Source organism: Camelus ferus, chromosome 15 (assembly GCF_009834535.1).
Source record: "Camelus ferus isolate YT-003-E chromosome 15, BCGSAC_Cfer_1.0, whole genome shotgun sequence".
NCBI classification, from domain to species: Eukaryota; Metazoa; Chordata; class Mammalia; order Artiodactyla; family Camelidae; genus Camelus; species Camelus ferus.
In genome coordinates, this window is record NC_045710.1 from 892,706 (window position 1) to 917,497 (window position 24,792).

Consider the following 24,792-nt stretch of genomic DNA (forward strand, 5'->3'; position numbering starts at 1 on the left):
GCCTAGAAAGTTGTGGAGCCACAGGGAAGGATACAGGGTTTGCAGGCTGGCAGCCTGAGTGGCGTGTAGGTGTCTCTTTATGAAATAGAGACAGAATTGCAAATGCAATGACCTAACTCCACACAGAAATGAGGATGAGACGCAAGTACATCCGAGGAGACCCAGACTAAACACGTCCCCACCTCAGCTCCCTTCCCTGGATCCCAGAGCTGCCACAGCCCCCCCACCCCCACCCGTGCCTGCCCCAGGGCCGAGGTGCAGGGCGCCGGCGGAGAGGGGCAGGGTCTCGGCCAGCCACAGGTGAAGTAAGGACCGGGGCACCGCACCTGGGCCCTCCCAGGGCCTTGCAGGTGGGAGTGAAGTAGGACAAACGCAGTTCCCACGTTCTAGTAATAATCCCCATGGAGTGGGACGCGTGCCTGTGCACAGCCTCAAGGAAACACGCTTGGTGGTTTTGAGAAACTGCCTTTCAGCTGCTGTTCTGTGTTTATTACAACTTATGAGATGGCAAATGCCAGTCAGGGAATCTCAATCTGTGAGAATCCCTGGAGCGAATGCTCGGTTCAGACACAGAGCTGGGGACAGGATTCTGAAGTGGGACCCGGAGCCTTGCCAGGGCTGGAGGGAGAGGGCACTTCACGCCAGGTAACCAGGAGTTTCGGGGAAAACTGTTCCGTTGACTGAGTTTTTAGTTAAAGGAGTAATACCCACGGAGCAATTAATCTTTAATGTTTTACTGAAGATCTTCCTGGGGCGCACAGCCACAGCGCCGCCGTGGGGATGAGAGCGAAAGCGCTGAGCTTCCCGAGCCTGAGGGGAGAGCCCAGAGCACGGGGTGGGAGTGACTCCCGCCACCCGCGGCTCACAGAGCCTGGGTCAGTCCAGGAGCGGGGGCTGACCCCAGAATGATGCCGATGGCTGCAGGTTCGGCTTCGCAGTATTTTTTATAGAAAATATTTGTTTTTCTTCTTTGTACTTTATGACAAGCTTTATGAAATGAAGGACTTACTTTCCTACTGTTCTGCTACCTGGCGATGTGCGGTTTAAGTGAAGTACAGGTGCGGTGCAAGGACGGAAGTCGGGGTTCGCTGCGGGGAGGTATGGTGTCCCCTCCGCCCCCAGCTTCGCTTGTATTTTACATGTTTGTTTGTGATTTCATTTCTGCCTCTAGACTCAGCCACCAAAGGGCAGCTTTATTTTAGCTTTTTATCTTCAGACTTAGTAAGTCTCTTGCAAATGAAAACCCCGTTGTTGTGCGCACCTGCACGATTCTGACAGCCCACTTAAGTGTATGTGACGCAGACGCTGCCACTGGGAGGAACGAGGCGGCCATGTCCCCTCTCTGACGATCTGGAGGTTAAACTCCACTGGAGACTGCTCCTCAGCCACCGCGAGTCGGCCGGTGGCCAGGTGTGGATGGACGGTGCTGAGAAAGGGGTTCCCAGAGGAGGGGCGGTGAGGAGGGAGGCCGGGCCTGGGCAGGGTCTTCAGGGGAGCGTCCTGAGGGCCCCCGTTCCTCCTGAGGATGGAGCGGACCGAGCGCCTGACAGAGAATGAGGGACTCGCAAGTGCGGCCCCCCCCACCACCCAGGACGGCTCTGAGCCTGGTTTCTCATCTGCTCTCCAGGAAACCGGGACAGAAACAGAGCTGTCCCTTCTCTTCTCTTCCCTCCTCCTTCCCTCCCCACCCCATCCCTGACGAGCCTGGAAAGCGGGTCCATTCCCGCGGAGAGGAAGCTGCTTGCACGGGGGGCCCTGACCCACCACCGGTGCTGGGCTCTGCGGGCCTCGCCGCCGTGTCTGCGGATCCACCCTGTCACACCGACAGGCGTGGAGCTGATCGGAGCCTCTGCAGCCGCAGGAGCTGCATCCGAGCTCTGGGGGCGCAGAGCCGGGAGGGACGCACCCCGTCACAGCCCTGGCGGCAGGGCCAGCACAGAGGCCAGTGAGTCCAGGGGCCACTCGCTGGGACCCCAGTCTGCACACTCTCTGGGCGCAGGTTTGGGGGACCCAGGACGAATGGCTCTCAGCTCTGTCAGCAGCTTCGGGCCCTGTGGCTGGGCCCGGGGTCGCTGCCTGTGAAGCCCCGTGGCCTCGCCCTGAGGAGCGAGGGCGGCAGTGCCCAGTCTCCCCGCACATCCAGGCCTGAGCCCCCTGGACGTGGCCCCCGTTGCTGCTGGCTGCGGACGAATCAGGTGGTGGTCACTGGAGGCGGAGTCCATCCTCTCAAACCACGATGCTTCGTCAGCTCGGCTTATGTCACACCCTCAACCCTTATTGTCATTTCAACAGTCTTCGCAGCATCTCTGCCAGGAGCGCACACCACCTCAGGAAGCCACTTTCCTGGCTCACCTGTGAGAAGCAGCTCCTCGCCTGTCCGGGTTTTGTCCTCAGGTGGCAGCAGCTCACACGTCTTCAGGCTCCACTCCAGTTCTGGGTGTCCTGCTGTTTCCACCGCACCAGCAGCCACCTCCTCCCCGCAAGTGTGGACGCCCTCAGAGTCACCCACGTGGACCAGAGTTGACTTCTTCCAAGCTCCTCTCCCCATGAATCGTGAGTGTTCATGGTGTTGAAAACGGTGAATCCTTTCCAGGTTTTCCGCTGACTTTGCCCGGATCCATCAGAGGAACCCCTACCTGTGGCAGCTACAGCCTTACAAAACGTATTTCTTAAATAATGAGACTTTGAAAGCAAAACAACTCCTCCATCCATGGGTCTGAGAACAACCTGAGCCTCACTGTCCGTCTCCGTCAGGGCCCGGGGGCCGGGTCCACTGTCAGTGCGCAGTCGCATTTGGAAAGGAGTCTTTTTCCTCTGCGCAGTGGGTCTCAACGGCGGGCAGAAAATACTCAGTAAACCAGCTGTGAACAGAGGTGCTGCCATCCAGGCTTTGTGGTCCCTCTGCTAGAGCTCAGGCAGTGTGGACTTAGCACCCTTCTTAAGGGCCCTAGGATTGTCTGATGGCAACGGAGCGTTGGCTTCAACTTAAAGTCACCAGCTGCATTGGCCCCGACAAGAGTGCTGATGGAAACAATCAATAAACAATCTATGAAAGGAACAGAAAAGGTTTCACTCGAGCCAGACTGAGGCCATAGCTGGAGAGACAGCCTCTCGGGAGTTCTGAGGAGCTGCTCCGGAGAAGTGTGGTTCCCAGCACAGTTTCCCACCTCGTCAGGACCAAGAACACACACCAGCCAGGATGGGGGGCTGTTCCTTCAAGGTTGGCAGGAAGGCGGAGCAGCACATGCCCCTCGAGCCAGTGTGGCCTTGGCGTCTGGGAAGGGAACCGTCTCATGGTGGGACCACCAGCCCCGGCATCCCCGGAAGGGAGACAGTCAGCGTTCATCCTGAGAATGGTCCTTTTTGCTGCTTCTGGTCAGTGCGCCCTTTTCTTTCATGGTTGTATCAGATGTGCCGTGTGTGTTAAGAGGGCACACGGCAGACTACTGTCGTCAGCACAGAGTTGAAGTTAATCCACGTGTGACCTGGAAGGGCTTGCCTGTACCTCGGTGTGTGAACATTTCCTCCATCAAGAGGGCCGCTTGTCCTGTGACACCGTGCAGCCAGGCGCTGACTCCTCCTCTGCAGCCGGGAAAGCCCTAGGTGGCATCTTCTTCCAACAGAAGCCGTTCCGTCTACACTGGCAACCTGCAGTTGAGTGGAGCCGCCGTCGTGAATGGCCTCAGCTCCATCCTCTGGAGCCCCTGCCCCTGCCCCTGCACTTCTATGTGATGGAGACGGCTGCTCTCTGTGAACCTCAGGGACCGACCTCTGCAGCTTCCTCGGGGGAGGCTGGAGTCCTGCCCTGACTCTGCTGGTCGGGTGACTGGGCACCAGGCACAGGCAGAGCCAGGATGCCCAGCAGAGGGCAGGAGCGTTAGCTGACGCTGGTGACAGAAAACAAGGGGTTCAGAGCAACCGTCAGGGTGTCAGCGGAAGGAGACAGAGACACCGGCACTGTTGGTGTTACCACCTTCGATCGTGTTGGCTGTTTTTTTAAATGTGTATTTGTCTTATTCATAATTTGTGATGTTCAGGGGATACCAAAGCGATTCTAATGTTGGCTGAATTTAACAAAAAATTTTAACCTCATCTTAAAACCTTCCTTATTTCACGGGTGTTTGTACTCGGGTAACTTGCTTGTAATTCAGAGAGCAGAGCATCTGTTGAATTTTTTGTTATGTGTTTTTCTAACATTTCATGTACACATTGTATTTTTTCTTACAGGAACTTGAGTTTCAGGGCCTGACGGCTGTTCTGCATTGCATCCATGCCTTCATAGGAACAAAGGTGGCCTCAGTGGACCCCGTATTTGTAGACAGTCAGAGCATCACAAGAAAATACATGAACAGCCCTTAACCAGTGCTTCTGTTGAGGGCTGAAAATTATTTTCTTCAGAAAGGAGTGTTTCCTGCACACTGTTGCCCCTTTGTGTGACTTTATGATGATCCCATAGTTGTGACACCACTAAATATGTCACTAGTTTCCAGAGACGGCGCAGCCTCGTTCAGTCTGACGGGGCGTGCAGCAAAGCTGCAGGAAGCTCACCCCAGGAAGTGGGTCCCAGCCCGCCACGGGGGGAGCCACAGTTCATTTTCATGAAACACACGATGTAAAATCCTGGAGCTCCCCTGTTTATTTTCCCCAGGAATGAGAAGCTTTCCTTTGCATTCTGCTTGCTACCTTGCCCTTTCTCTCGAGGAGGAGGGTGAGAAGTGAGCAGGAGGCTCTGTGGGAGGAGGAACACAGCCCTGTCTGATGTCACGTCGTCACCAGGGAGCTGCTGAACCCGAATCGCGCAGCATTTACATGCTGCCTCGCGTTGTCTCACTCACAGCCTAGAGCCTGAATCTCTGCTTCCTCATCCCTCAGGTCACCGCGTCTAAGGTCCCTCAGGTCACGCCGCTTTCTGCTCTGGACGTTAGAGCCGTTTTGGATTTTCTTGTAGCAGCACTGGCCGGAGTTAGGAGTCGAGGTCACGCACCCGTTTCTCCAGGCCGACAGCACAGGAGCAAACTGGGGCCTCGGACCGAAAAGCAGAGGCAGAGGCTGCCTCCGTCAGCTTCTGCGGGAAGGCTCAGGGGTGACACTGACAACTGATGTCCCGGGAGGTGGCGACGCTTCAGTGATCGTCCCCGCCTCCCTGAAGCCCTCCCGCCCTTGCTGACCTGACGTTTGGGAAGAAGCAATTATTTTGATTTATAATAGAGCAAATGTTTATAATGGGTGGATTTTATGTGTTTGAAAATACATCCTCCTTCTTAGAGGATGCTGTGTATAGTGTGTGTGTTACATATTATATAAGACATTCTCACTTACATTCTAATGACCTCCGTGGAAGACCAACACGAACGGAGCATTAAAGGCAACTGTTAATAATACTCCAAGCGGGTAGCTTCACAGAGCACCTGGGACGTTCCTCTCTGTAGGGGCGCATCCTCTTGTTTTAACCCAAGCTTCCCGTTCACGTCGGCAGTGAAGGCAGTCGGAGCTAGGATTGTATGAAACAGTCACCAGCTGGGAAAGGCAAGTTACGGGCGTCCCGTGCTCCAGGTTCCGTGGCGTGGGTGCTTGAATCTCTGAGTGAGTGAGTTCTCATTTCCTTCCCTTGTACCAAGGAGCCAGCCGCACTCAGAAATGGAAGGAGTTCTGCACTGAAGGAGGGAAGGAACGGTGAAGACGTTTTGTTTGTTTTCATGGAAAACGCAGTTCTAAATTAGGTAGCTTTCCTGGATAATAATGAAGAGGATAATACTTTCCCAGGAGGATTTGATACTAAAGTTTACTTGGATATTTGTATCAATATGCAGTTTTTTGGAAAGATGCATAGCTTTAAAAAAAAAAAACAACATTAGTCCTTTCTTATGAAGAAGAAACAGCCAAGTGCCCACTGGTCTGTCCCTCGGTGCTGGGGCTGTCCCCCGCCCGCGGCGTCCGCGGTGTCCCAGAAGGGCTGCGGGCCGGTGGACGGCACGCTGAGCCGTGTTCCTCGGGCTCCTGCAGTGTGGATGGGGGGGGGGCGTGACGGGGTGGCAGGGCCCCCAGTTATCACCCCATTTTGAAAACGAAACCTGTCCTGGCATTGGCTTCTCCTGGGATGGGAGCTGGATAGAAAAAAAATTTTTTTTTGGTGGGGGGATTCACAGTTCATCCCCAAACCTTCTCAGCGTTTGTTTCAATTACACATGAGGAGGGGTCCCCTGTGATCGCTGCACTTTTAGGAAAGCTCGCAGGTGCCGGCGTCCGTGCTCAGGCCGCACACGCGGCCCGCCAGCTCGAGCCGCACCTGGTCGCAGGTGCATCCGGGCTCCCGTGGTCCAGGGGCGGGGCCTCAGCCAGGCCTCCGAAGAGCCGGGCCGAGTCGCTCCTGCGTCTCGGGGCTCGGATTCCGGCACTGAGCGAAGTGACGTGCAGAACCCGGGGTCCCGGGGCGGGGCGCAGCTCCCGTGCTCGGCACACACGAGGTCCTGGGTTCAATCCCAGCGCCTCCGCTCAAGGTAAACAAAACCCAATCACCTCCCCCAACAAAAAATGTTCAGAACACGTGAACTATTGAAAAGGAAAGGCTGGGGATTGCAGTTCCCGCTCCTTCTCTTTGAGATCCACGTGAACCCGTGTGGAAGTAGCTGCGACTTTTGCCAGCTTTGCAGCCAGGAGCGCCTTTCCCGGGGGCTGGAAACGTCTCTGAGATGGAGCTGGGGGGGGGGGGGGCGTTCCCGTCCTGGGAGGGAGGAGCCCGCCGGCAGAGGCCGCCCGGCTGCACGTCCACCTCCTGCTGTGAGGGCGGGGCCTCTGCGTCCTTGGTGTGGAGGCCACTAGCTAGCGCGGGGGTCTCCCCCGCTGACGGGGGCTGGGGGTGAGCTGTGCGCCAGTGGTGCCGACCGGACCGGCCCCTCCCCTGGGAGCAGGAGTGCTGGGCGGAGCCCGGTGGCTGTGGGGCGGCGATTCCTTCTGTTCCGACAGCCTCCCGGAGGTTCCGGCGCCGCAGCGCGCACCGCGGGCCGGGTCAATGCAGATTCACGTACACTGCTTCTTTCTCTCCTGCTTTTGGGGGCAGGTTCTCTGGTTTGGGAGGAGATGTTGTTTGTAACTGTGTTTCCCCCGAGTTTGTCACGTGGACGCTGTCCTGTCGTTACAGCAGGGCTCCTGTGCGTGCAGGACCACAGACCCAGCCCCGGGGGAGGGGGGAGCTGCTGGGAGCTGGGGGGGGGTGCCGGGGGAGGGCCCCTCCTGCCCCTGACCTGAGGGGACGCCCGGGAGGGTGCAGGCCGACGCCGGGCCCGTGAGAGAGGACGCTCGGGGCCGCTGACACCGGAGCGGGGTGCGCTGCTCTCCCTCCTGCCGCCACGGGGCCCGGCGCAAGGCCCCAGAGACAGAGCCACTGTAACAGCCTCTTCTCTCCCCAGGTTCCTGACGCCCCTGCTGTTTCCTCATCCTTACAGGTAGCTGTGCAGGACACCGGGCCATCGGAAATCCCTGTGCTGCCCTGGGACTGGAGAAAATCGAGCACGGCCCTCCCGCGGAGGCCGGGTCGTCGGGCCCCGGCACCGGGCCCGCCTGCCGCACGCGCGGGGAGGGGGCGGTTACGCCGACTGCGCGTTGCTGGGGGGACAGGGAGGTTCGGGGAGCGAGGCCTCTGGCCCAGCGTGCTAGGCGCGGGGAGGCAGGGCAGGAAGTAAGCCTCGAATTGTCTAGAACCCGGGCCTGGGCTGGTTCTGACGTCACACGTGCCTCTGCGGTGAGTCAGGCTGAGAGTACAAATTATTTCCCTGTGAAATTCAAGTAAAGGGGGACAAGTCCTTTCTCAAATGCTGCCGAAACCTCGGGGGAAAGTCGTGCAGGTTTGGGAAACGCATCCCGGCGCACGACCCTGAGGGGTTGTTGGCTTTGCTCTCCCGAACAGAAGCGTGAGCCAGTGGAAAGGCCGCTGCCCTCAGTCTGAGAAGTTTCCTTAGAAGAAACACAATGTTCTGGAACACAGGAGTGGAATGAAGAGAAGGGAGACTTGGTGGGGGGCCCGTTTTGTGGGCAGATGGACAACAGCGCGGGAGGTCATGGGGCACCTGGCGCCAGCGAGCTCGAGTGGCTGTCGGTGCTGGAAGCTCCCGGCACGGCTGACAGACTCTGGATTTAGAGGCTGGCTCCGCAAGTCCCCTCTGAGGGCGTGTTGTCCCCCAGCCAGCAGACCCCCGGGGGCTTGTCACCCCGGCATCCTTGGGGTGGACGTTCCAGATTGAGCCCAATACGTGGCAAGTCACGCTGTAAAGAAGGTCCCCTGTCCTGCACATCACCTGTCAGCTTGTGGGGTGCAAACTCCTCCGGCAGAAAACAGAACGTCCACATACTCCAGCTGGGAAAATTGCGTCTGACTCCTGGGGGGCCAGGACCTCCAGCGGACAAGACTGTTAAGGGTACCAGGGTAAATGTATTCAAAATTCGGGCCAATAAAATAACAGTGTATTCAGTTTGCTGCAGTAATTGCTACCAGCTGTGTTGTCTCGACCACATTCACAAAGGTGAGAAAACAAAGCTTTTGGCCACCTGTACTCGTAAAACTCACTTTTCCCTTATGCGTTGGAAACTGTGATTTTTTTGTTTCATATGCACATATTTTTAGCACAAAGTGTCAAGTATTGTCATTAGATTGAATAAAAGGGAATGGACATCTGGCTCACTGTTTTGTTGTTCCTTATTAAATAGTCCAGGTGCGCTACACGGGTGAGGCAGGGAGAGGTGAATAAAGGTAGCACCTGACCGCACTTCCGCCCGCTGATGCGGGAACTGGGGCGGTGTTCATCCCCCACGGGGCACAGTCAGGAGAGAAGTGGACACTTTACTGTGTCAGAAGGTGTCGACCTCCTGGAGAGGCACAGTGACACACAGCACATCTGGGCGAGGTGGTGGCTATCGCTTCACGCCATGTGGTCAGGCGAGAACACGCTGGTGAAGTGTCTCTCGGGCTGGGAAGAGCCACAGGGTCGCGGGACGAAGCTGCCTGGGAAGCTGGCTGGGTTGGTTGGGAAGCTGGCGGGCACCACAGACAACCACGGGGACACCTGCTGTTACTCTGGGGACGTGGGAGGTGGCTGGCGGCTTTGGAGTCAGGAGAGCAGGCACTTTCATTGCCCCCCAGGGAAGTTGCCCAGTTTTGCCACAAGAAAACACAAGCCTGAAATGCGGGGCTTCTGGCTCGAGACCGCCGTCCAGCCGGGACCCCATGGCCTTGAATTTCCCTGCTTCCTTCTGTGCTTGTTCGCAAGCTTCCTACGTTCAGGAGCTGCAGTGTTGTTAAAACTCGGTGGGCCCCCCTGGGCTTCAGAAGACACATGAAGTTGCAGCCAGCCATCACCTACAGCCTGGAAATCCTTGCAACTTGACTTTGCAAGTGGCTGAGAGAAAGGGTTGCTCTATTGCAACCTGCAGAGTCATCCAGCACGCGAGTGAGATGCAGACTCCCTCACATTTCAGCGGCACGCATGGTGATCATGTCATCCATGTGAGTCGGCGCAGGGGTTTTATCAGCGAGACGTGAACATTGACTCCGTGCACGGTCTCTGCGTGTCTCGGCAAGTCAGTCGGTAACGACTGAGCCTGAGAACTTTCTAAAATTCTTTTTATCTTGAACAAAACTATAAATAGAGAGACTGCTTTCTAATCACGGATCCTTGTGGCAAAGGTGGCAAGCAATACACTCGAAACGAGAGCCCCTTCTGGGAGTCTTCCTTCTCCCACCGCCCCCCGGCTGAGGTGACTGCGAGTCCCCACCGGCCGGCGTGGCCTCCGGGCTTCCCTCCCGGGTCTGGAAGGAGTGTCCTCCTTGTTTAAAAGACCCGAACGTCAGTGCAGGGCCCTGCAGGAAGCTGAGGTGTGAGGGCACCAAGGCCCCCAGCATCTGCCCCACCGTCCTTCCTGTTTGAAGACGTCTCATGGAAGAGAGAAAAAAAGGAGAAGGGGGAAATGGATTCCACGTGGTGGAACCTGGGACTCCACGGGAGATGAGCTTCAGAGTCCACACTCCCAACGAGTTGGGGGACGCCCCTCACCCCCTGTCAGAGGCAGGGCGGGGGCTTGGGGACCAGGCCAGCGGCAGGGGCCCCAGGAGAAGCATGGGACTCATCCGCCTCTGACGACTGCTGAGCTCTTTCCCATAAAGTGTTTGACTCAGAAAAGCAAGAATGAGGACGATGTGGGCCCCAAGGGGCCAGTGGCCTTGGTTTCTCCTTCCTGGATAAATCCCTTTAACTGTCCCTGTGCTTCTCCCTCACTGGGCTCAGCCTCTCGTGGACCCAGGGGAGGCCACACCTGGGCTCGGAGCCGCCAGCGTGGGGCCTTCTGTGCAAACACAGGAGCAGGGGGGGCCTCTCCAGCTCGGCCACGTGGCAGGAAGCGGAGCGTGGAGCCGCTTTATAGGCGGGAGGGCCCCACGGGCAGCCGCGCAAGTCCTGGAGGGGTACCTGCCCCGCGGCCGCTCTGCCTGCACAGAGGAGGAAGGTCAGACGGCCAGACTTTGTGTCTTTCTTTCTCCTGAGAGGAAACCAGCATCTAAACTTGCAAGGTGGTCCAGGAGGGGGTGCCCATCGGGTCTGGGGCAAACCCGGGAGGCAGGGCTGGCAGGGCGCCAGATGGGGACCATCAGGCTCGGTGACCTCAGTGCTGTGAGCTCGGCCGCAGGTGCTGCCCGGTCCCTCTCCTGCAACCACCAACCCTGTTCAACATGGCAGGTGGACCAGAAACTGACGGGAAGCCGGGGCGGTGGGGGAGGGCAGCAGAAGAAAGACTCGGAAAGCAGGAAGGGCCGATTTTGGAGCTGTTGCTTCGTCTCAGCAGCTCGGTAATTCTGAACTCACTTCACGAGCAGGAGAAGAATGTTGTAGGAAATCCTGCATGCATTTAGGAAGTTTGTTTACTTCTTTTACAAAGGCTGAACTCCTGGTATTAGTCATTTTTTTCTACATAGATGTGCTATGGAAAATAGGTTTGTGTTATTCCCAGTAATTATTCTCAGAAATTTTGCAGCCTTTGGCATCACCACGAATTACAGTAAGTTGTCACTGAGCTATTCGGGTGACCACAGCTGCCAGAGAGGGCAGCTCTGCTCCCAAGGCTCTGGGGCACGTATGGCCTGTCCACACCGCAGTCGGGTCAGAATCTCAGCTCCAGACTGGGCTTGGAAGGACAGCAGCCTTGCGGAGACATGCGTGCAGAGTCTGTGGACAAACTCTAGCCACAGTTCTTGTCCACCGCGGCCTTGACTGCTGAGGCCCGCCTCCGTGTCCCCTTCAGGATGGGGGTGCGAGCCGTCCTGGGCATCGCGCTGGCGGTGGCCTGCACCGGAGGCTTCTTCTCTCTCCTCCTGAGACACGAGGACCTCTTTTGGGGTAAGTAACCATACACTGCACTCTTCTGCTCTCAGAAAGTTCCTGCTCTCAGCTAGCAAAACAGAAAGTGTGGTGGGCGTCCCGGAGCGTCTGTTCAACCCCTTCCGTGTTCTGTTTCCCTTTCCAAGAAAAGGCTAATAATTCTTGAATTTAGAAGGATTAAAATGCAATTCTTTCTGAAAAATAACTGATTCTCCTATGATCACACTGTAGAAAATTTCCGTTGTTACCTGCTGGTGTATTTGAGAAAAAGGTCTTTGGGCGTAGCTGTTTGTTCCTTTACTACAAAATCATTTTTCATTAAAAAACTTCTGTGCTGTATTTTCCGGGTCGAGGGAGCTACAGCTTCAGGTTCAGTTACTAAGGGTGCAGCGCTGCTGGGGCCAAAGCACTCGCAGCTCAAACTCTGCTTTTCTTTTGCTTAAAACAACAAAAGAAAGAAAAGTCCCAAACACGGAGAAGGAACTTCACTGAAGCAGAAAATGGAAGGGCATTTCGTGGACGCCGTCTGGCCTCCGGCCCCTGGAACAAAACCTTGCTGGGCAGGCTCGCCCCTCTGGGTGGTCAGGGCTGGACGCTCTGCTCTCGGCTCTCCTGGGAACCCCGGCCCCGCGGTCACCCTCCAGGCCTGGCCAGCAGCCCGACCCTGCAGCCACGTCCACACCAGCAGGGCTTCCTGCTGGGGCCACAGTTTCTCCAGTTCACTGAGTGTGGGCCTTTGTGCTCGTATTAACCATTGCACCAAAGTGCTTCAGAGTCACGTGCTCCTAAGAAGGCGACCTCACCATGGAGGCCACGAGGAGGCCGGGGTCAAGCTTGGAGGCAGGTCTGCCCCGTCCCCGCTCACTCCTGACTGGGCCACTTTCCTGTCAGCAAAACGGAGAAAACCGGAAAGTTACCCACCACAGTTCAGACTGTGAGGGCCAGCGAGGAGCTCCCTGGAGGCGCCGCGTGCATGGTGCCTGGGCGGCGTGTGCTGAGCCAAGTCCCCTTAAATGACCTCCAGCAAAGTGGTTCCCCTCCCGCCCCCGAAACACATCGTCCTGGTACCTGACGCAGCGTGAGGTTCAGCAAACATTTTGTGGATTAATAGTCATTTCATTTCCTGCCGATTAAAGTCCTCGTTCTCCAAAACCACAGGAACAAAGCTGCCATGGTCACGAGCTGTTCAGCAGAACACGAGCACAGCCGCACCTAGAAAGTTTCATCTGGGAGGCGTCACGTCCTCCTTAAAGACTGGGAATCGTAGTACCTACAGCTTTGCTAGAGCAGTCTTTGTTATTTCCCCTTTTCTAAGAGGTCTTTCCCTCAAACTTCAGTGTAAATATAAACAGTGCTCGCTCCTCGGCTCTTCGGTTAAGACCAAGGACACATACAAACTGCACGAAACAGCGTCTGACCGTGTGCCGCACTTTGGAGCCTAATTTATGATTCATCAGAATATTTTGAACCTGGCTTAGTGCTTGTTTACTTCGCAAATTACTTGTTTAGAAAATTTTATTAATTTCATAGTATTTCAATTTCACAGCATTACTATAACGATGCTTTTTCCCAGTTGACAAGCCAACAGTCATTTGAAGCAAAATAATTACTCACAGGTGACTTTTCTTTGAAACAACTTTTATCAGTCACGCTTCTCTGTAGCCAAAGTTTCAGTGACGATACCACCAGATTTTTTGTCTGAGTTTGGGTTTACGTTACCTGTGCTCACAGACTTTGTGATGCAAACTGTCAGGTTGCTGTTTTGGAACCAGCCGAGGGCACTGGGCAAGAAGGCAGGTCTGGGCCAGGCCACAGACGTCCATCTGCTGGTGGAGGAGCCCCTCGGGCCTCTGCTGTGCGGGCCGCTCCTCCCCGTGGGGTCCGGTCACCCATTCACAGCTCCGATCGTGGGGGCCCTGAGTCTCAGATGTGCCTGAGCTGCGGCCAAACTCACCCTCACCTCCCAGTCTTTACGTGGGAACAGCACACTCTCACGTGTGACTCTGGGTGATGAACGCGCAGGAACAGAGCCCCCGCGCAGATGTTTTACGTTTCCCAGTCGGTGCGAATGCAGGAATGCCTGAGCACCAGGAGTTTGAGTCTTGAGGGCGTCAAGCGTTCTCGCCGACTCTGAACAGAGCGTCTGTCATGGAAACCACGTGGACTCATTTCCAGTGTTTGTTCAGAGTCACGGTTTATGTGCAATTATCTTTGTGACAAATGTTCCAACAAGTTACAGCTGCCACAGGAAAACACGGTGCAGATGAAGAGGCACAGGGTGCCGCCCGCAGACGGGTCGTGCGGAGTGGACTTGTTCGAGGAGGAGGGTTGGCAGACTTATTCCAGGTCCCTGGACTTCGGCAAACGGATTATTCAAGTAAGGGTTAGACGCAGAGCTCAGGGCAAAGCCAAGTCCTCAGAGTCAGAGGAAGAGGTCAGCTCTCCCTGGAGATAAGTGACTGCCTTCCTTCTGAACTGCAGGTCCCCTTGCACAGCGGCTCCCCGCACCCCCGCCGTCCTCCACAGGCGAGGACCTGCACGAGGGGCCTCTGGGCACTCAGGAGGCTGAGGACCTGGATCAGACAAGTCACGTGAATCTCGAGAATGCAGCTTCAGATCTGACAAGAAGAAGCTAGGTTGAAAATCCCTTGAAAGTCTGTGCTCCTCCCGTCAGATGCCGCATCTCTGGGCGCTGCCCTCCCTGTGGCTGCTCTGACAGCAGAACCAAGGTGACCCCTTCCTTCTGTGAAGGGAGCCGAGCCGTCTCCTGGGGTCGGGGGACGGGGATGGTGAGGAGGAAATGAAACTGTTGTGTCTCGTCTGCCCCCTTCCATTAGAGATGGGAATTACATCTTTATATGGGAAATTTAACACAAAAATATGCTTCTTATACAAAATTTGGAAAGAATAATCATCTGCAAACCTGTGACACTATCTCTAGAAATTCAGGGAAGTGTTTCACAGTAAGGAAGGAGACAGGAGAATAAGCCAGGTGTGGTCGATTAGGCTTCAGTGGCGACAGTGAAAACCCGTCAGTAAGAGGAGAGGGTCTCTCGGCCCATCGCTGATTCCAGAGGTGGCAGCGACAGATAAACGTTTTCCTTCTACACCATCGGCTGGCTTTTAGATAACTGTCAGGTGCCTGCGAAGAGCCGTTCTCCTTGGAGGAGACCCGGCATTGGCGTCAAAGGGGCAGGTGGTCGTCACAGCTGGTCAGTGAGGGACCACAGCTGGTTTCAGAAATGAAAATGTGGGCAGAGGGTTAGTCAGGAATGAATGGAAAATGCACGAAAACACCCAGCGTCGTGGGGCTCCCTGGAGCCCCAGGGCCGCGGTCCTCGACGCCCTGCTCTCCTGCGGGTCCTGCAGGGCCCACGCACCACCCTGCTGGGGCCCCCCAGCTTCCTCCGCCCCGTCCCCTTCCCGTGCCACACGCATGCCCCGTGATCCCAGTTCCACGCAGGACCTGGGGCCTTGGTGGCTGGGACCCCCCAGAGCAGGGCCTGCACCCCTGGCTCCCCCAGCCGGCCGCTCTTGCTGCTGCCCAGGACGCGGTCCACCTGCCCGGTGATGCCGGAGCGCAGTGGGGGGCGCAGAAGGAAACAGGAACAAGGAGGTGGGGTGGGTACGGAATGTCTGCTGTCGGCTGGAGGCCCTGTGGGGTCCCGGGGGCGAGGCCCGCCTGGGCTCCTGGGTGGAGGAGGGTCGGCCAAGTCCTCCGCCTCTGGGAACCTGCCACTCCCAGGCTTTTCTAACACTTTCGTGCCCCTTTGTTTCTTCTTGCAGTAAAAGTTTTCATTAAACCTTCGGGCAGAAGCTACCAGGTAACTTCGCCCTCCTAAATTTACTCAGGAAACTAACACGTTTTCTGGGACGCACTCCGCCGGCGTAATTCTAGGCATTCTGAAATTCACCTTTTTAAAAACGGTCTTATTTCTACGCAGATGCATAATGTTCAAGAACGTTCTGATGGCGTTTATTTTTAGAAATAAACGCATTTCCCTTGGTAAAATATGGAGTGTACGAAAGCTAATTCAGTGACAAGTTACTTGTGTGTCACTGGAAGGACCTGCCTGCTTTATAGCATTCATTTGGAACCTCACAGTTCAGCCCCAAAAGGAACCTTAAATTACTGTTAGTCCACTTGGGCGGCCACCGCAGAGACACGGACGGGGGCCAGACAGACAACGGATGCCTGCCTCTCGCAGTCTGGAGGCTGGAAGGCCAAGAGGGAGGCCCAGCACACGAGGGCTGGAGCGGCGTCCCTCAGTGCAGAGATGGCCCCCTCCCGCGGTGTGTTCACGTGGAGGAGGGCGGGCGCTCTCTGGGGTCTGTTTCCTAAGGTCATGGTCCCACCTCGGGCTCCACCCTCAGGACCTCCTCACGGCCAGTGGCCCTGCCCCCAACAGCACCGCACTGAGCACCAGGAGCGCAGCCTGTGGACTTTGGGGAAACACCAGCCCTCCAACGACAGCACTTTAATTAAACACCCCACACACTGAAAAGTAAAATAAAAAGTGAGGCTTTGCACTGGAAGCTGCTGGGGTATTTGAATAACTTATCCCTTGTTAATTGCACAAGTTAAAACAGGCAACTAGTAATTATTATACTTTCTAACCCTGGCTTAGATTGCTAAAATACTCAGAGTTTCCAGTTCTCAGGTGATTTAGAGTCACTGGGGGTGGTCTGGGCAAGTGAGGTGCAGGGGCAGCTGAGCCGACCTTGCAGGAGGTGAGGCCAGGGTTGGGTCCCTTCCTCACCCCGCCCCACGGGGGCACCAACGCCCGTTGAAGACAGAGAACGGAGGCTGATGGGGTCACCCCTCCAGGACGCAGGGATGGAACTGGCCCCCGAAGCCCTGTGGCTGTCACTACGTCAGCTGGACGTGGAGGGACCCAGGGAGACAGGGAATGGCTGAACTGTGTGTTTGATCGCATGATGTTTCACCCCGTAGGAGACACTGAAGAGGCACGTGTTGCCCGCATCGTGGAGGCCAGCAAGCTCGTGGTGGACGAGGCCATGTACCACACGATGAGAAGGTGCCGTCCGGGCCAGGAGGGGGAGGGTGGAGGGGGCCACCCGCCCCCACCCCAGGCACACCAGTCCCCGGGCGTCTTCGCCCATGTGCCTACTGCCACCTCCACGGTTCCCTCCAAAACTGGCCCCATTTTACAGATTAGGAGCTGAGACTCACATGAGTTCATTCACGGTTTCTGGCATCACGTGCAAGCAGCTGAAAGGTCCCAGAATGCAATCTCAAACTACTTCCCCAGCAAAACAGTGGCAGCGGTCTAGCGGGCCCAACGCATCCTGGTTCAAAAGACAGAGGAGTGAGCCTCGCTGCTCCAGACCTGGCCCCAGCCCCAGGAGGGGTGCGGAGTCGGACCACGGCCCCGGCGTCCGGGCTGCAGTGCTACCTGGGAATTAGCTCTGCCCGCTGTCCCGAAATCATCGCGGAGCACCTGGACTTCACATAAGAAAGTGACACCATAGTGAGGGTGTTCGGGTCTCACATTAGACGCTTATGAAACAAACACAACAAACACACTGAAATCTGAAAAGCAGGTTTCACCTTCACAAGTGTGTGGTTCTGTTGGAAGTTGAGGGGTAATTACATAAGCTCTCGAAATTCAAAACCGCACCAGCCAGCGGTTGATTTATCCCAAATTTCTGTTACTTCCACCAGAGAAACTCCCTGTTCTCCATACGGGCTGCAAACTACTTTTTTTTAACTTATTTTACAAAAACTTCAGTCAAAGGGGAAAGAAGGAGAAAATGCATTTCCCATGAAGTCAGAGCAGAGCGTGTCCAGGTCGTGACACCCACGAAGACACGGGAACGGGGTCAGAGCGCAGTCACGGTCACGCTGCCCCGCGGCCGAGAGGGCTGACAGTGGCCACCGCTTGTGGAAGCCGCTGGGGACTGTTCTGTTGGAAGGGTTTGCTTTTTGATAACTCTCAAATAACACCCCGACACCTACTTAAACTGCACTCACTTCAGCAAGAAATCCTGTTTGTCCGTCTGCCAGGCTGCGCCAGACCCTGGGACGGAAAGAATGTAACGTATCCGTCTTTCTCCAGAAGTTCACGTTCCTCCTGCAAAGAGACACACGTATTGCGCTCAACTCAGGGATGAACACACTGCAGTGGGTCAAAAATGCTGCGGTTGGTTGGTTGATAAGGAACCAGCTTTTTAGTCCTTCCCTTGACTTTCTGTTCACTCTCCCTCCTTCCTGCTCGCTCTTCCTCCTCCTCCTCTTCCTTTCTCTCTGTTTCTCTGTCTCTCCCTGTCCCTGCCTGTCTCTGTCTTTCTCTCTGTCTCTGTCTCTCCCTGTCTCTATCTCTTTCTGTCTCTGTCTCTCCCCGTCTCTCCATCTCTCCCCATCTCTGTCTCTCCCCATCTCTGTCTCTCCCTGTCTCTTTCTGTCTCTGTCTCTGTCTCTCCCCGTCTCTCCCTCTGTCTCTCCCCGTCTCTCCATCTCTCCCCGTCTCTGTCTCTGACTCTGTCTCTGTCTCTCCCCATCTCTGTCTCTTTCTGTGTCTCTGTCTCTCCCCGTCTCTTTCTGTCTCTGTCTCTCCCCATCTCTCCATCTCTCCCCATCTCTGTCTCTGACTCTGTCTCTGTCTCTCCCCATCTCTGTCTCTCCCCATCTCTGCCTCTGATTCTGTCTCTTTCTCTCTGTCTCTGTCTCTGTCTCTCCCCGTCTCTCCATCTCTCCCCATCTCTGTCTCTCCCTGTCTCTTTCTGTCTCTGTCTCTCCCCGTCTCTCCCTCTGTCTCTCCCCGTCTCTCCATCTCTCCCCGTCTCTCCATCTCTCCCCGTCTCTGTCTCTGACTCTGTCTCTGTCTCTCCCCATCTCTGTCTCTCCCCATCTCTGCCTCTGATTCTGTCTGTCTCTTTCTCTCTGTCTCTTTCTCTGTCTCTCCCCGTCTCTGTCTCTCCCTGTCTCTTTCTGTCTCTCCCCGTCTCTCCATCTCTCCCCATCTCTGTCTCTGACTCTGTCTCTGTCTCTCCCCATCTCTGTCTCTTTCTGTCTCTGTCTCTCCCCATCTCTGTCTCTCCCCGTCTCTGTCTCTTTCTGTCTCTGTCTCTCCCCATCTCTGTCTCTCCCCATCTCTGCCTCTGATTCTGTCTCTTTCTCTCTGTCTCTGTCTCTGTCTCTCCCCGTCTCTGTCTCTGACTCAGCGTGTCTTCAGAAACAGCTTGGCAAACACAGCTTTCATGTGTTCTCAGCTCTCCGTTGCACACACCTCTGTGGACATTAGCTGGCTCTGAGGGACAGGCTGTGGGCCACCTCGGCATCTTAATGCCGCTGCCTCAGGCACTGGCCGTCCCCCCGATGCATCGGTCCCCTCGGCTGTAAGTGGGCCTCGTGGCAGTCCACCTGCTGAGCCTCTCACGGGGACCGGCTGGAGGTGTGATGTCACGTGGGTGAGACGCCCACACACCCCCACCCCAGCACCCCCTCACAGCAAGTGCTGGGCGTCCAGGAGTTGTTAACAAAGGGAATTACGGAGGACCCTCTGATCAGAGCCAGAGCAACGGAGGCACGAACTGGGCAGCCCCCCAAGCCCGCAGGGCGGTGAACCAGGAATCTAAGTGGCCGTGGGTGGGGGTCCGGCCCCTGAGCACTGCCCTGGCGGGTCTCAGGTTGGAGTTAAGAGTTTGTTCTCGGGATGGGTTCCTGGGCCTTGCTGGTTCCGCCCCTGCAGGCGCCCCAGGTGATGGCAGCTTCATTGCAGAGGCTACCTCCACCCTGCCCCGCCAGGCACCCCCGGCCCTGAAATGCCAGGGGGGAAGGTGGGCCCTGAAATGCCGGGGTAGGTCCCCTGAGGTGGGGGCTGCCAGGATCCCAACAGGCCTGGGACCCACATCAGAAGACAGCGGGATGCCAAGGGAGAGGGGTCCCGAGGGCTGGCTCGCGCTCTCCCGGGGGACTTCCAGCTCTCACCGCAAACAGCTGCATGCCTGTTCTGCTGGGCCGTGAGCTGCTTCCCTGCCGGGCGTGGACAAGGCCGGCTCACAGCCCAGCGCACGCTGGTTCTGCTCTGAGCCCCGTGCCGCCTGCTGCACACAAACGTCTACCTGGGTTTTGACGAGAAGGTTTATCCTTGACAGACCTTATGCGAATCAAACAAGTTTGCATAAGGGGGGTTGTAACAGGCAAACGCTGATCATTCTCTTGGACATTCATCATTGATGGATTATCTACAGTCTTGCCCCGTCCCCTTCACCGAGCCCTGCGACCCCTGTGGATGGGGAGGGGTCTGTATCAGCTCCGTGCTTGAATTCCCCACCGGCCTGTAACAGCAGGTTCTCAGTGAGGGTCTGTGTAACTGATCAGTGAGTAATCACCAGTGAGAGTCGCTGACCTCACATCTCCTCTTCCTGTCCAGAAACCTGCACAGAAGGGAAGCCCCCTCCGCGTCCCAGCTCCTGTCCTTTTCCAAACTCCCCGAGCCCACCAGCCGAGCCGCGGCCCGGGCAGCGGAGGTCATGGAGACGTCGATCCAGGAGATGAAGAGGGCTCACCTGCGGCGCAGTCCGTCGGGGCCCTGGACAGGTGAGAGCCCCGGGGCCCTCCCACCAGGCTGTCGCAACTCCGCGTCCGCGGACAAACGCAGCGGTTCTCTGAGATGCTGGTCAGCAGCCACGGTGCTCCGTTTCTCTGAGTCCGAGAAATCACTGCTTCTCTGCTATTCGAACTGGGCTCGGAGAACCAGCTCGACAACCCACGCTCAGTGCCTTCTGTGGCACAGAGCAGCTTAGGAAGTCTTCCGAGGCCTCCTCACCAGCCTGGTTAAAACCTGGGGAACGCATTTATGGGGGAGGCAGCGAGTCGCAGGGAGACAGACAGCGCCCCCAAGAAAGCTGTTCTTGCTTCGACTTGCAGAATAAAAGTGTCAGAGTTGGCAAAAAATGAAAGAGGCCATTTTCTGGGCCCTAAACTGGAAAGGTTCACAGGAAGGAACCAAAGACCAACAGGGAGGGAAAAAGGGTTTGTGGATGGACACAGGACACGGTCAGGGAAGCGGCCGAGGCAGGTTTGCAGGGGCATAAATGCTATCGTCTGTCTCCTGGGGCCTGGCTGCCCGGGGATGCGCCAAGGGGGCTCTGAGAAGGGCTGGTCTCGGGCCAGAGCTCTCAGACGCGCTTTTCTGAAAGATCGCAAAGCAGAAATTAATTTTATAGCCCACATTCCTAGCCGTGGACATGCGCGGGGGGGCATGCGAGGCCTCCCCTTTGATTTTACTGATTTAAAGGGAAGGAGGAGCTCCCTGCCGAGAGAGACGAGGACTCGTGTGAACGCTGGTCTCAGCTGTGGGGGCCGCCGCCAAGACCAGGGCAGAGCAGCCCCTGACCAGGCTGGGCTGTCGTCACCGCAGAAAGCTGACCTCTGGTGCTTCCCTGCAGATGTTTTGTCAGAAGCCCTGCTGAACACGATCGCAAACCTGTCGGGCTGCCTGCCTCACCTGCTGCCCCTGCAGTGTCCCGACACCTGCCTGGCAAACAAATACAGGCTGATCACGGGGGCCTGCACCAACAGGTACCCCCGGGCCATCCCTGGGGGCGGGCTGTGGGGTGACAGGGGCTGTCGGGCGACGGGGGCCATTGGGAGGGGCCTCTGGAGTCGTCTGCGGCTTCATCACAGAAGGTGCGCCGTATTGGCTCCGGCCTTCCTAAACACCATCACGGTAAGACTCGGCCCGGCCGCTCCCTCACGCCCGCATTCCTAGCACTGCCGTGCGTATCTTCGGTAAGGGTTAGATTTGAAAAGTCTTCAGTTTGCCAGCCACCCAGCCACCTCCACCCTGACGTCGCTCATAGAAGTTCCTGCGTTTCCCTGGGTCATCCCAGCCTGCCTCCACTTCTTTTTCCGTGGTTTGCCTTCTACCTCTCCTCCCCCGACTCAGGCCTCCTCACACTCTGGTCGCTCGTTCCAGAGTGTCAATCCGTTCAGGCAGCCCCGAGGCACTCCAGGTGACCCCAGCCAACTCCAGGCCCGGCTCGCCCAGCGCGCCCTGCACTGTGCACACCCGCTGGGAAGTTCCCGGGAAGCGGTACTGAGTGACGAGGGCGGCGTCACAGGCGTCAGGACCAGGCCTCAGTGGGTCGGGGTCAGCGGCCTTCTCTGCCCACTGCTCCAGGCCCCACTGCCCGTGTGGCCTGTGCCCTGGTCACCTGCACTCCCACCAGGGGCAGCAAAGTCTCCCCTGGCCAGGGAGGCTGGGTGGGAGCGTGGGTCCGCCTCTCTCCTTCTGTGCTGGCAGTTACATCTTGCGTCACAGTATTTACAGCAACTGGGCCCAAAGGGCCAGCAGGCAGTCATGCTTTAATTTTTCCTGCCCGAAACGTAACACAGCTACTCAGAAAACTGTAGTGACATCACTTTGAGGCCTCACCGTTTCATAAACGAGCCAAAGAAGGACGTGGAGCGTGGTCCCCAGGTCCCCGGCTTCTCCTCTGCAGGCTCAGACCTGTTAGCTCAGAGCTGCCTGCACCAGACTCAAATGTGCACATGCCCAGGGGTCATGGAAAGACCCCAAAGCAGACTTTCAGCCACGTGAGGCCTGCTTTCTTTGCCGGCTCTACAAACGGCCCCTCAGTGTGCACAGAGCCTGGGGGCCCCTGGCGAAGGTCCCCCTTGAGACACTGCTGGGCCCAACGTTCCGTCCTCGAGACGACAGACAGCCATCTGAGTGGGACGCCCCTCCTGTCACGCACCTTCATTCCAGGACAGCGTTTCTGCTGGCAAGTGGGTGTTTGGGACTTGCTGAGATGCCCTAAATTCAGAAGTGAGACGGCTGTGTTAACACATTTGCTTGAAGTCAAAGTAAGTCAAGCTTTTTCTGAGAGAAAGTGAGTTGCTGGGCTGGTGGGTCTGGCAGTGAGACTGGACGGGGCTGCTGGGGCACTCGGGGTGCTGCCCACAGACGGGCCCGTCTGCAGTTTCAGTCTCTGGCCACAACACACTTGGACAAACACACAGCGCGTGACGAGGCAAAGCTGCGTCTAACAGCATCTCAGTTTTACAAGTGACTTCTGAGCATGTTGTGTCAGGAAGGTGCCTCTACGAGAAGGGACGGGCGTAAAGAAGAACCGTTCACTACGTCCCGGAAGCCTTTTCCGCAGTGAGAAAATGAGAGACCGGTGAGGGGTGACTGATCCTTGTGCAAACACGTACGAATGTGTAAATACGTAAGGAGATGGTAGAGTACGTACGTGTCCAGAATAACTAACTGAATAGAAGGCATGTGTAACATGCAGGGCTGAAACACCTGCAGGGCACAGGGACAAGCAAAGGAACACGTACAAGGAGAAAATAAAAGAATTCCAATCACTAAAAATGCCACATCTGAAAACAAAATCATCAGACAGATTACAATGGGAACGTTAGCTCAGAGAAAAGAAACAAGGAATTTTCTGTTAGAGAAAAAATGTTTTTTAAGACTGGATGATTGGGGTGCAAAGTTGTCACAGTGTCCAAGTCCCCTTGGCCTTTGTCCACAAGTCCACGTGGCAACAACAGGATTTGGGGGTCGCCGTATCTTCCAGAAAGAATGCAGCGAGGCCAGGCAGTTTGCAGGTGGACAGGAGCCAGCATGCTGGGCTCCGAGGCCATGAGACAAAATTACTTGAACTGGAAAAGACTGAAACCTTTCTAACACTCTCTCATGCATCTGATGTGCAGACACTTGGAACACCTGGGGAGGGGAGTCTACCAGAACCGTGACAGCTAAATGATGCTTAAACTTTTAAAGTGTTTGCAAATATAAATATTGAAAAATTAGTTGGTTTGTTTTGACATGAAATTATTAGCACCATTTGGGACATTACACCCACTCATCATTCTTGTGTAAATGCGACTGATTCAGATGTTCTGCCTAAGACGGAAAGGAACCCTGCGCTCCTGAGCACTGTTTCTAAGCTCTTGTTTAAGGCAAGATTCCACTGACAAGGCAGGGACAGCCCTGGTCCCTACACTAGAGGCTACGGTCACCATCACCGCCTAGCAGCCACCTGTCCCGGAGCCAGCCAGGAGCGGCGAGCAGCAGCGGGCGTGACATGGCCTCTGTGCATCTGTAGGGACAGTGAGAGGGGCAGTTCTATTAGTAACACCCCACTGGTCGCCAGCACAACCAAAGGGGCTCAATCTGCACGACTGTGAGGGGCGGGAATGCGTTTACGTAGCTACGGTAAGTCAGCCAGCAGAGGCTGGCGTGTGCTGCAGTGAAGTGCACGGGGCTGCTACAGACGGCTCGTCTCCACTGAAATTCCATAAGTGCTGCAGATTCACTCGTTAAAATTAACGCAGTATTACTAAAATGACGCAACGTTCCTTTGACTGCTCGAGCAGTTTTTCCTCCTTTCTTTCTCTCTTTCTCTCTTCCTCTCTTTGCTGACTGACCCTCAAGGTTCAGCGGCTCCCTGGGAGCGCAGTGGGCAGGACACCTGGAACCCAGGTGCTGAGCACAGAGGGCATGTGGAAGGAGGGCTTTGCAAGTCAGTGCCCTGGAGACCACCCACACCCTTAACCCCTAGGGAGAGCTCTGGGCACCACCGGGTGTGTGGTCCCCACCAGACACCACTCCTTAAGCCGAGGCCTTTCCTCTTCAGGGGAAGCCAGATCCACCGTCTTCCGTGGGAACGGTCTACTCCACTGGGCCTGCCCCTTCCTTCCTTCCTCCTTCCTCCCCGCCTCAAACTCATGCACACTCCTGTCTCCACAGAGACCACCCGAGGTGGGGAGCCTCCAACACAGCCCTGGCCAGGTGGCTGCCTCCTGCCTACGAGGATGGCATCAGCGAGCCCAGAGGCTGGAATGCCCACTTCTCATACAACGGCTTCCCGCTGCCGCCAGTCAGTACAGAGCGTTGCCGAGACTGGACGGGACACGTTTCCTAACGTAGCAGACCTCCCAAGTCCTGGGGGGCCCACATTTTCCTGAGGCCTCACTCAGGGGGGCGGGCCCTGCGCCGGGCCCCTCGAATTCCTCTCTCCTCAAGGTGGGGAGAGACCGCCCCACCTTGCAGCTCAGGAGCTGAGGCTCTGCAGGGTTGGAGCCACGCGGCTAGAGAGGGGACAGACAGAGTTAAACTCAGTTCCCTCTGACTCCCTGGACTCTTCACTGACAGGGAGAAGACCGGCCTTGTTCAAAGACACTCGTAGCTAATTGACTCATTTATGCAAAGCTGACAAGCGCCACTTACGCCCAGGGGCAAATTATTTGTCAAACGAACTCACGCCTGATCCACTGACCACCTGGGTCAAAAAACGGGTCATTTGTCCCCAGTCTGATTGCTCGCTTCAATGAATACACCAGTGGGTGGCCACCCACATTCTCTGGCCCACGCCCTCCCCCGCAAGCCAGCGAGGCTGCACCTCCCTGAGCCTTTGTTCCAAAGTCACATCTCCTCTGAGTCAAGAAAGG

General features: G+C 56.4%; 2 protein-coding genes across 5 annotated transcripts in view; both read left to right on the plus strand.

Annotated features, from left to right (window-relative positions):
* SNTG2 (syntrophin gamma 2) overlaps window positions 1-7,585 on the plus strand; it is a 121,957-nt gene extending 114,372 nt beyond the window's left edge. The window contains 2 exon segments of the mRNA XM_032497939.1: window positions 4,228-6,497; window positions 7,407-7,585. Of these exon segments, the coding sequence (XP_032353830.1) occupies window positions 4,228-4,359 (132 nt within the window). The 3' untranslated portion in view covers window positions 4,360-6,497; window positions 7,407-7,585.
* A 2,834-nt stretch (window positions 7,586-10,419) lies between these two features.
* The window catches only part of TPO (thyroid peroxidase), a 36,265-nt gene continuing 21,892 nt past the window's right edge, over window positions 10,420-24,792 (plus strand). For 2 of the 4 annotated variants that reach the window (XM_032496939.1, XM_032496942.1), the window contains exons 1-6: window positions 10,460-10,555; window positions 11,284-11,378; window positions 16,315-16,399; window positions 19,757-19,923; window positions 20,775-20,907; window positions 24,092-24,221. In XM_032496939.1, coding sequence (XP_032352830.1) covers window positions 11,285-11,378; window positions 16,315-16,399; window positions 19,757-19,923; window positions 20,775-20,907; window positions 24,092-24,221 — 609 coding nt within the window. In that variant the 5' untranslated portion in view covers window positions 10,460-10,555; window position 11,284. Of the gene's footprint in view, window positions 10,556-10,785; window positions 10,832-11,283; window positions 11,379-16,314; window positions 16,400-19,756; window positions 19,924-20,774; window positions 20,908-24,091; window positions 24,222-24,792 lie in introns of those variants that run through there. The other 2 variants (XM_032496940.1, XM_032496941.1) reach the window with 2 other exon arrangements.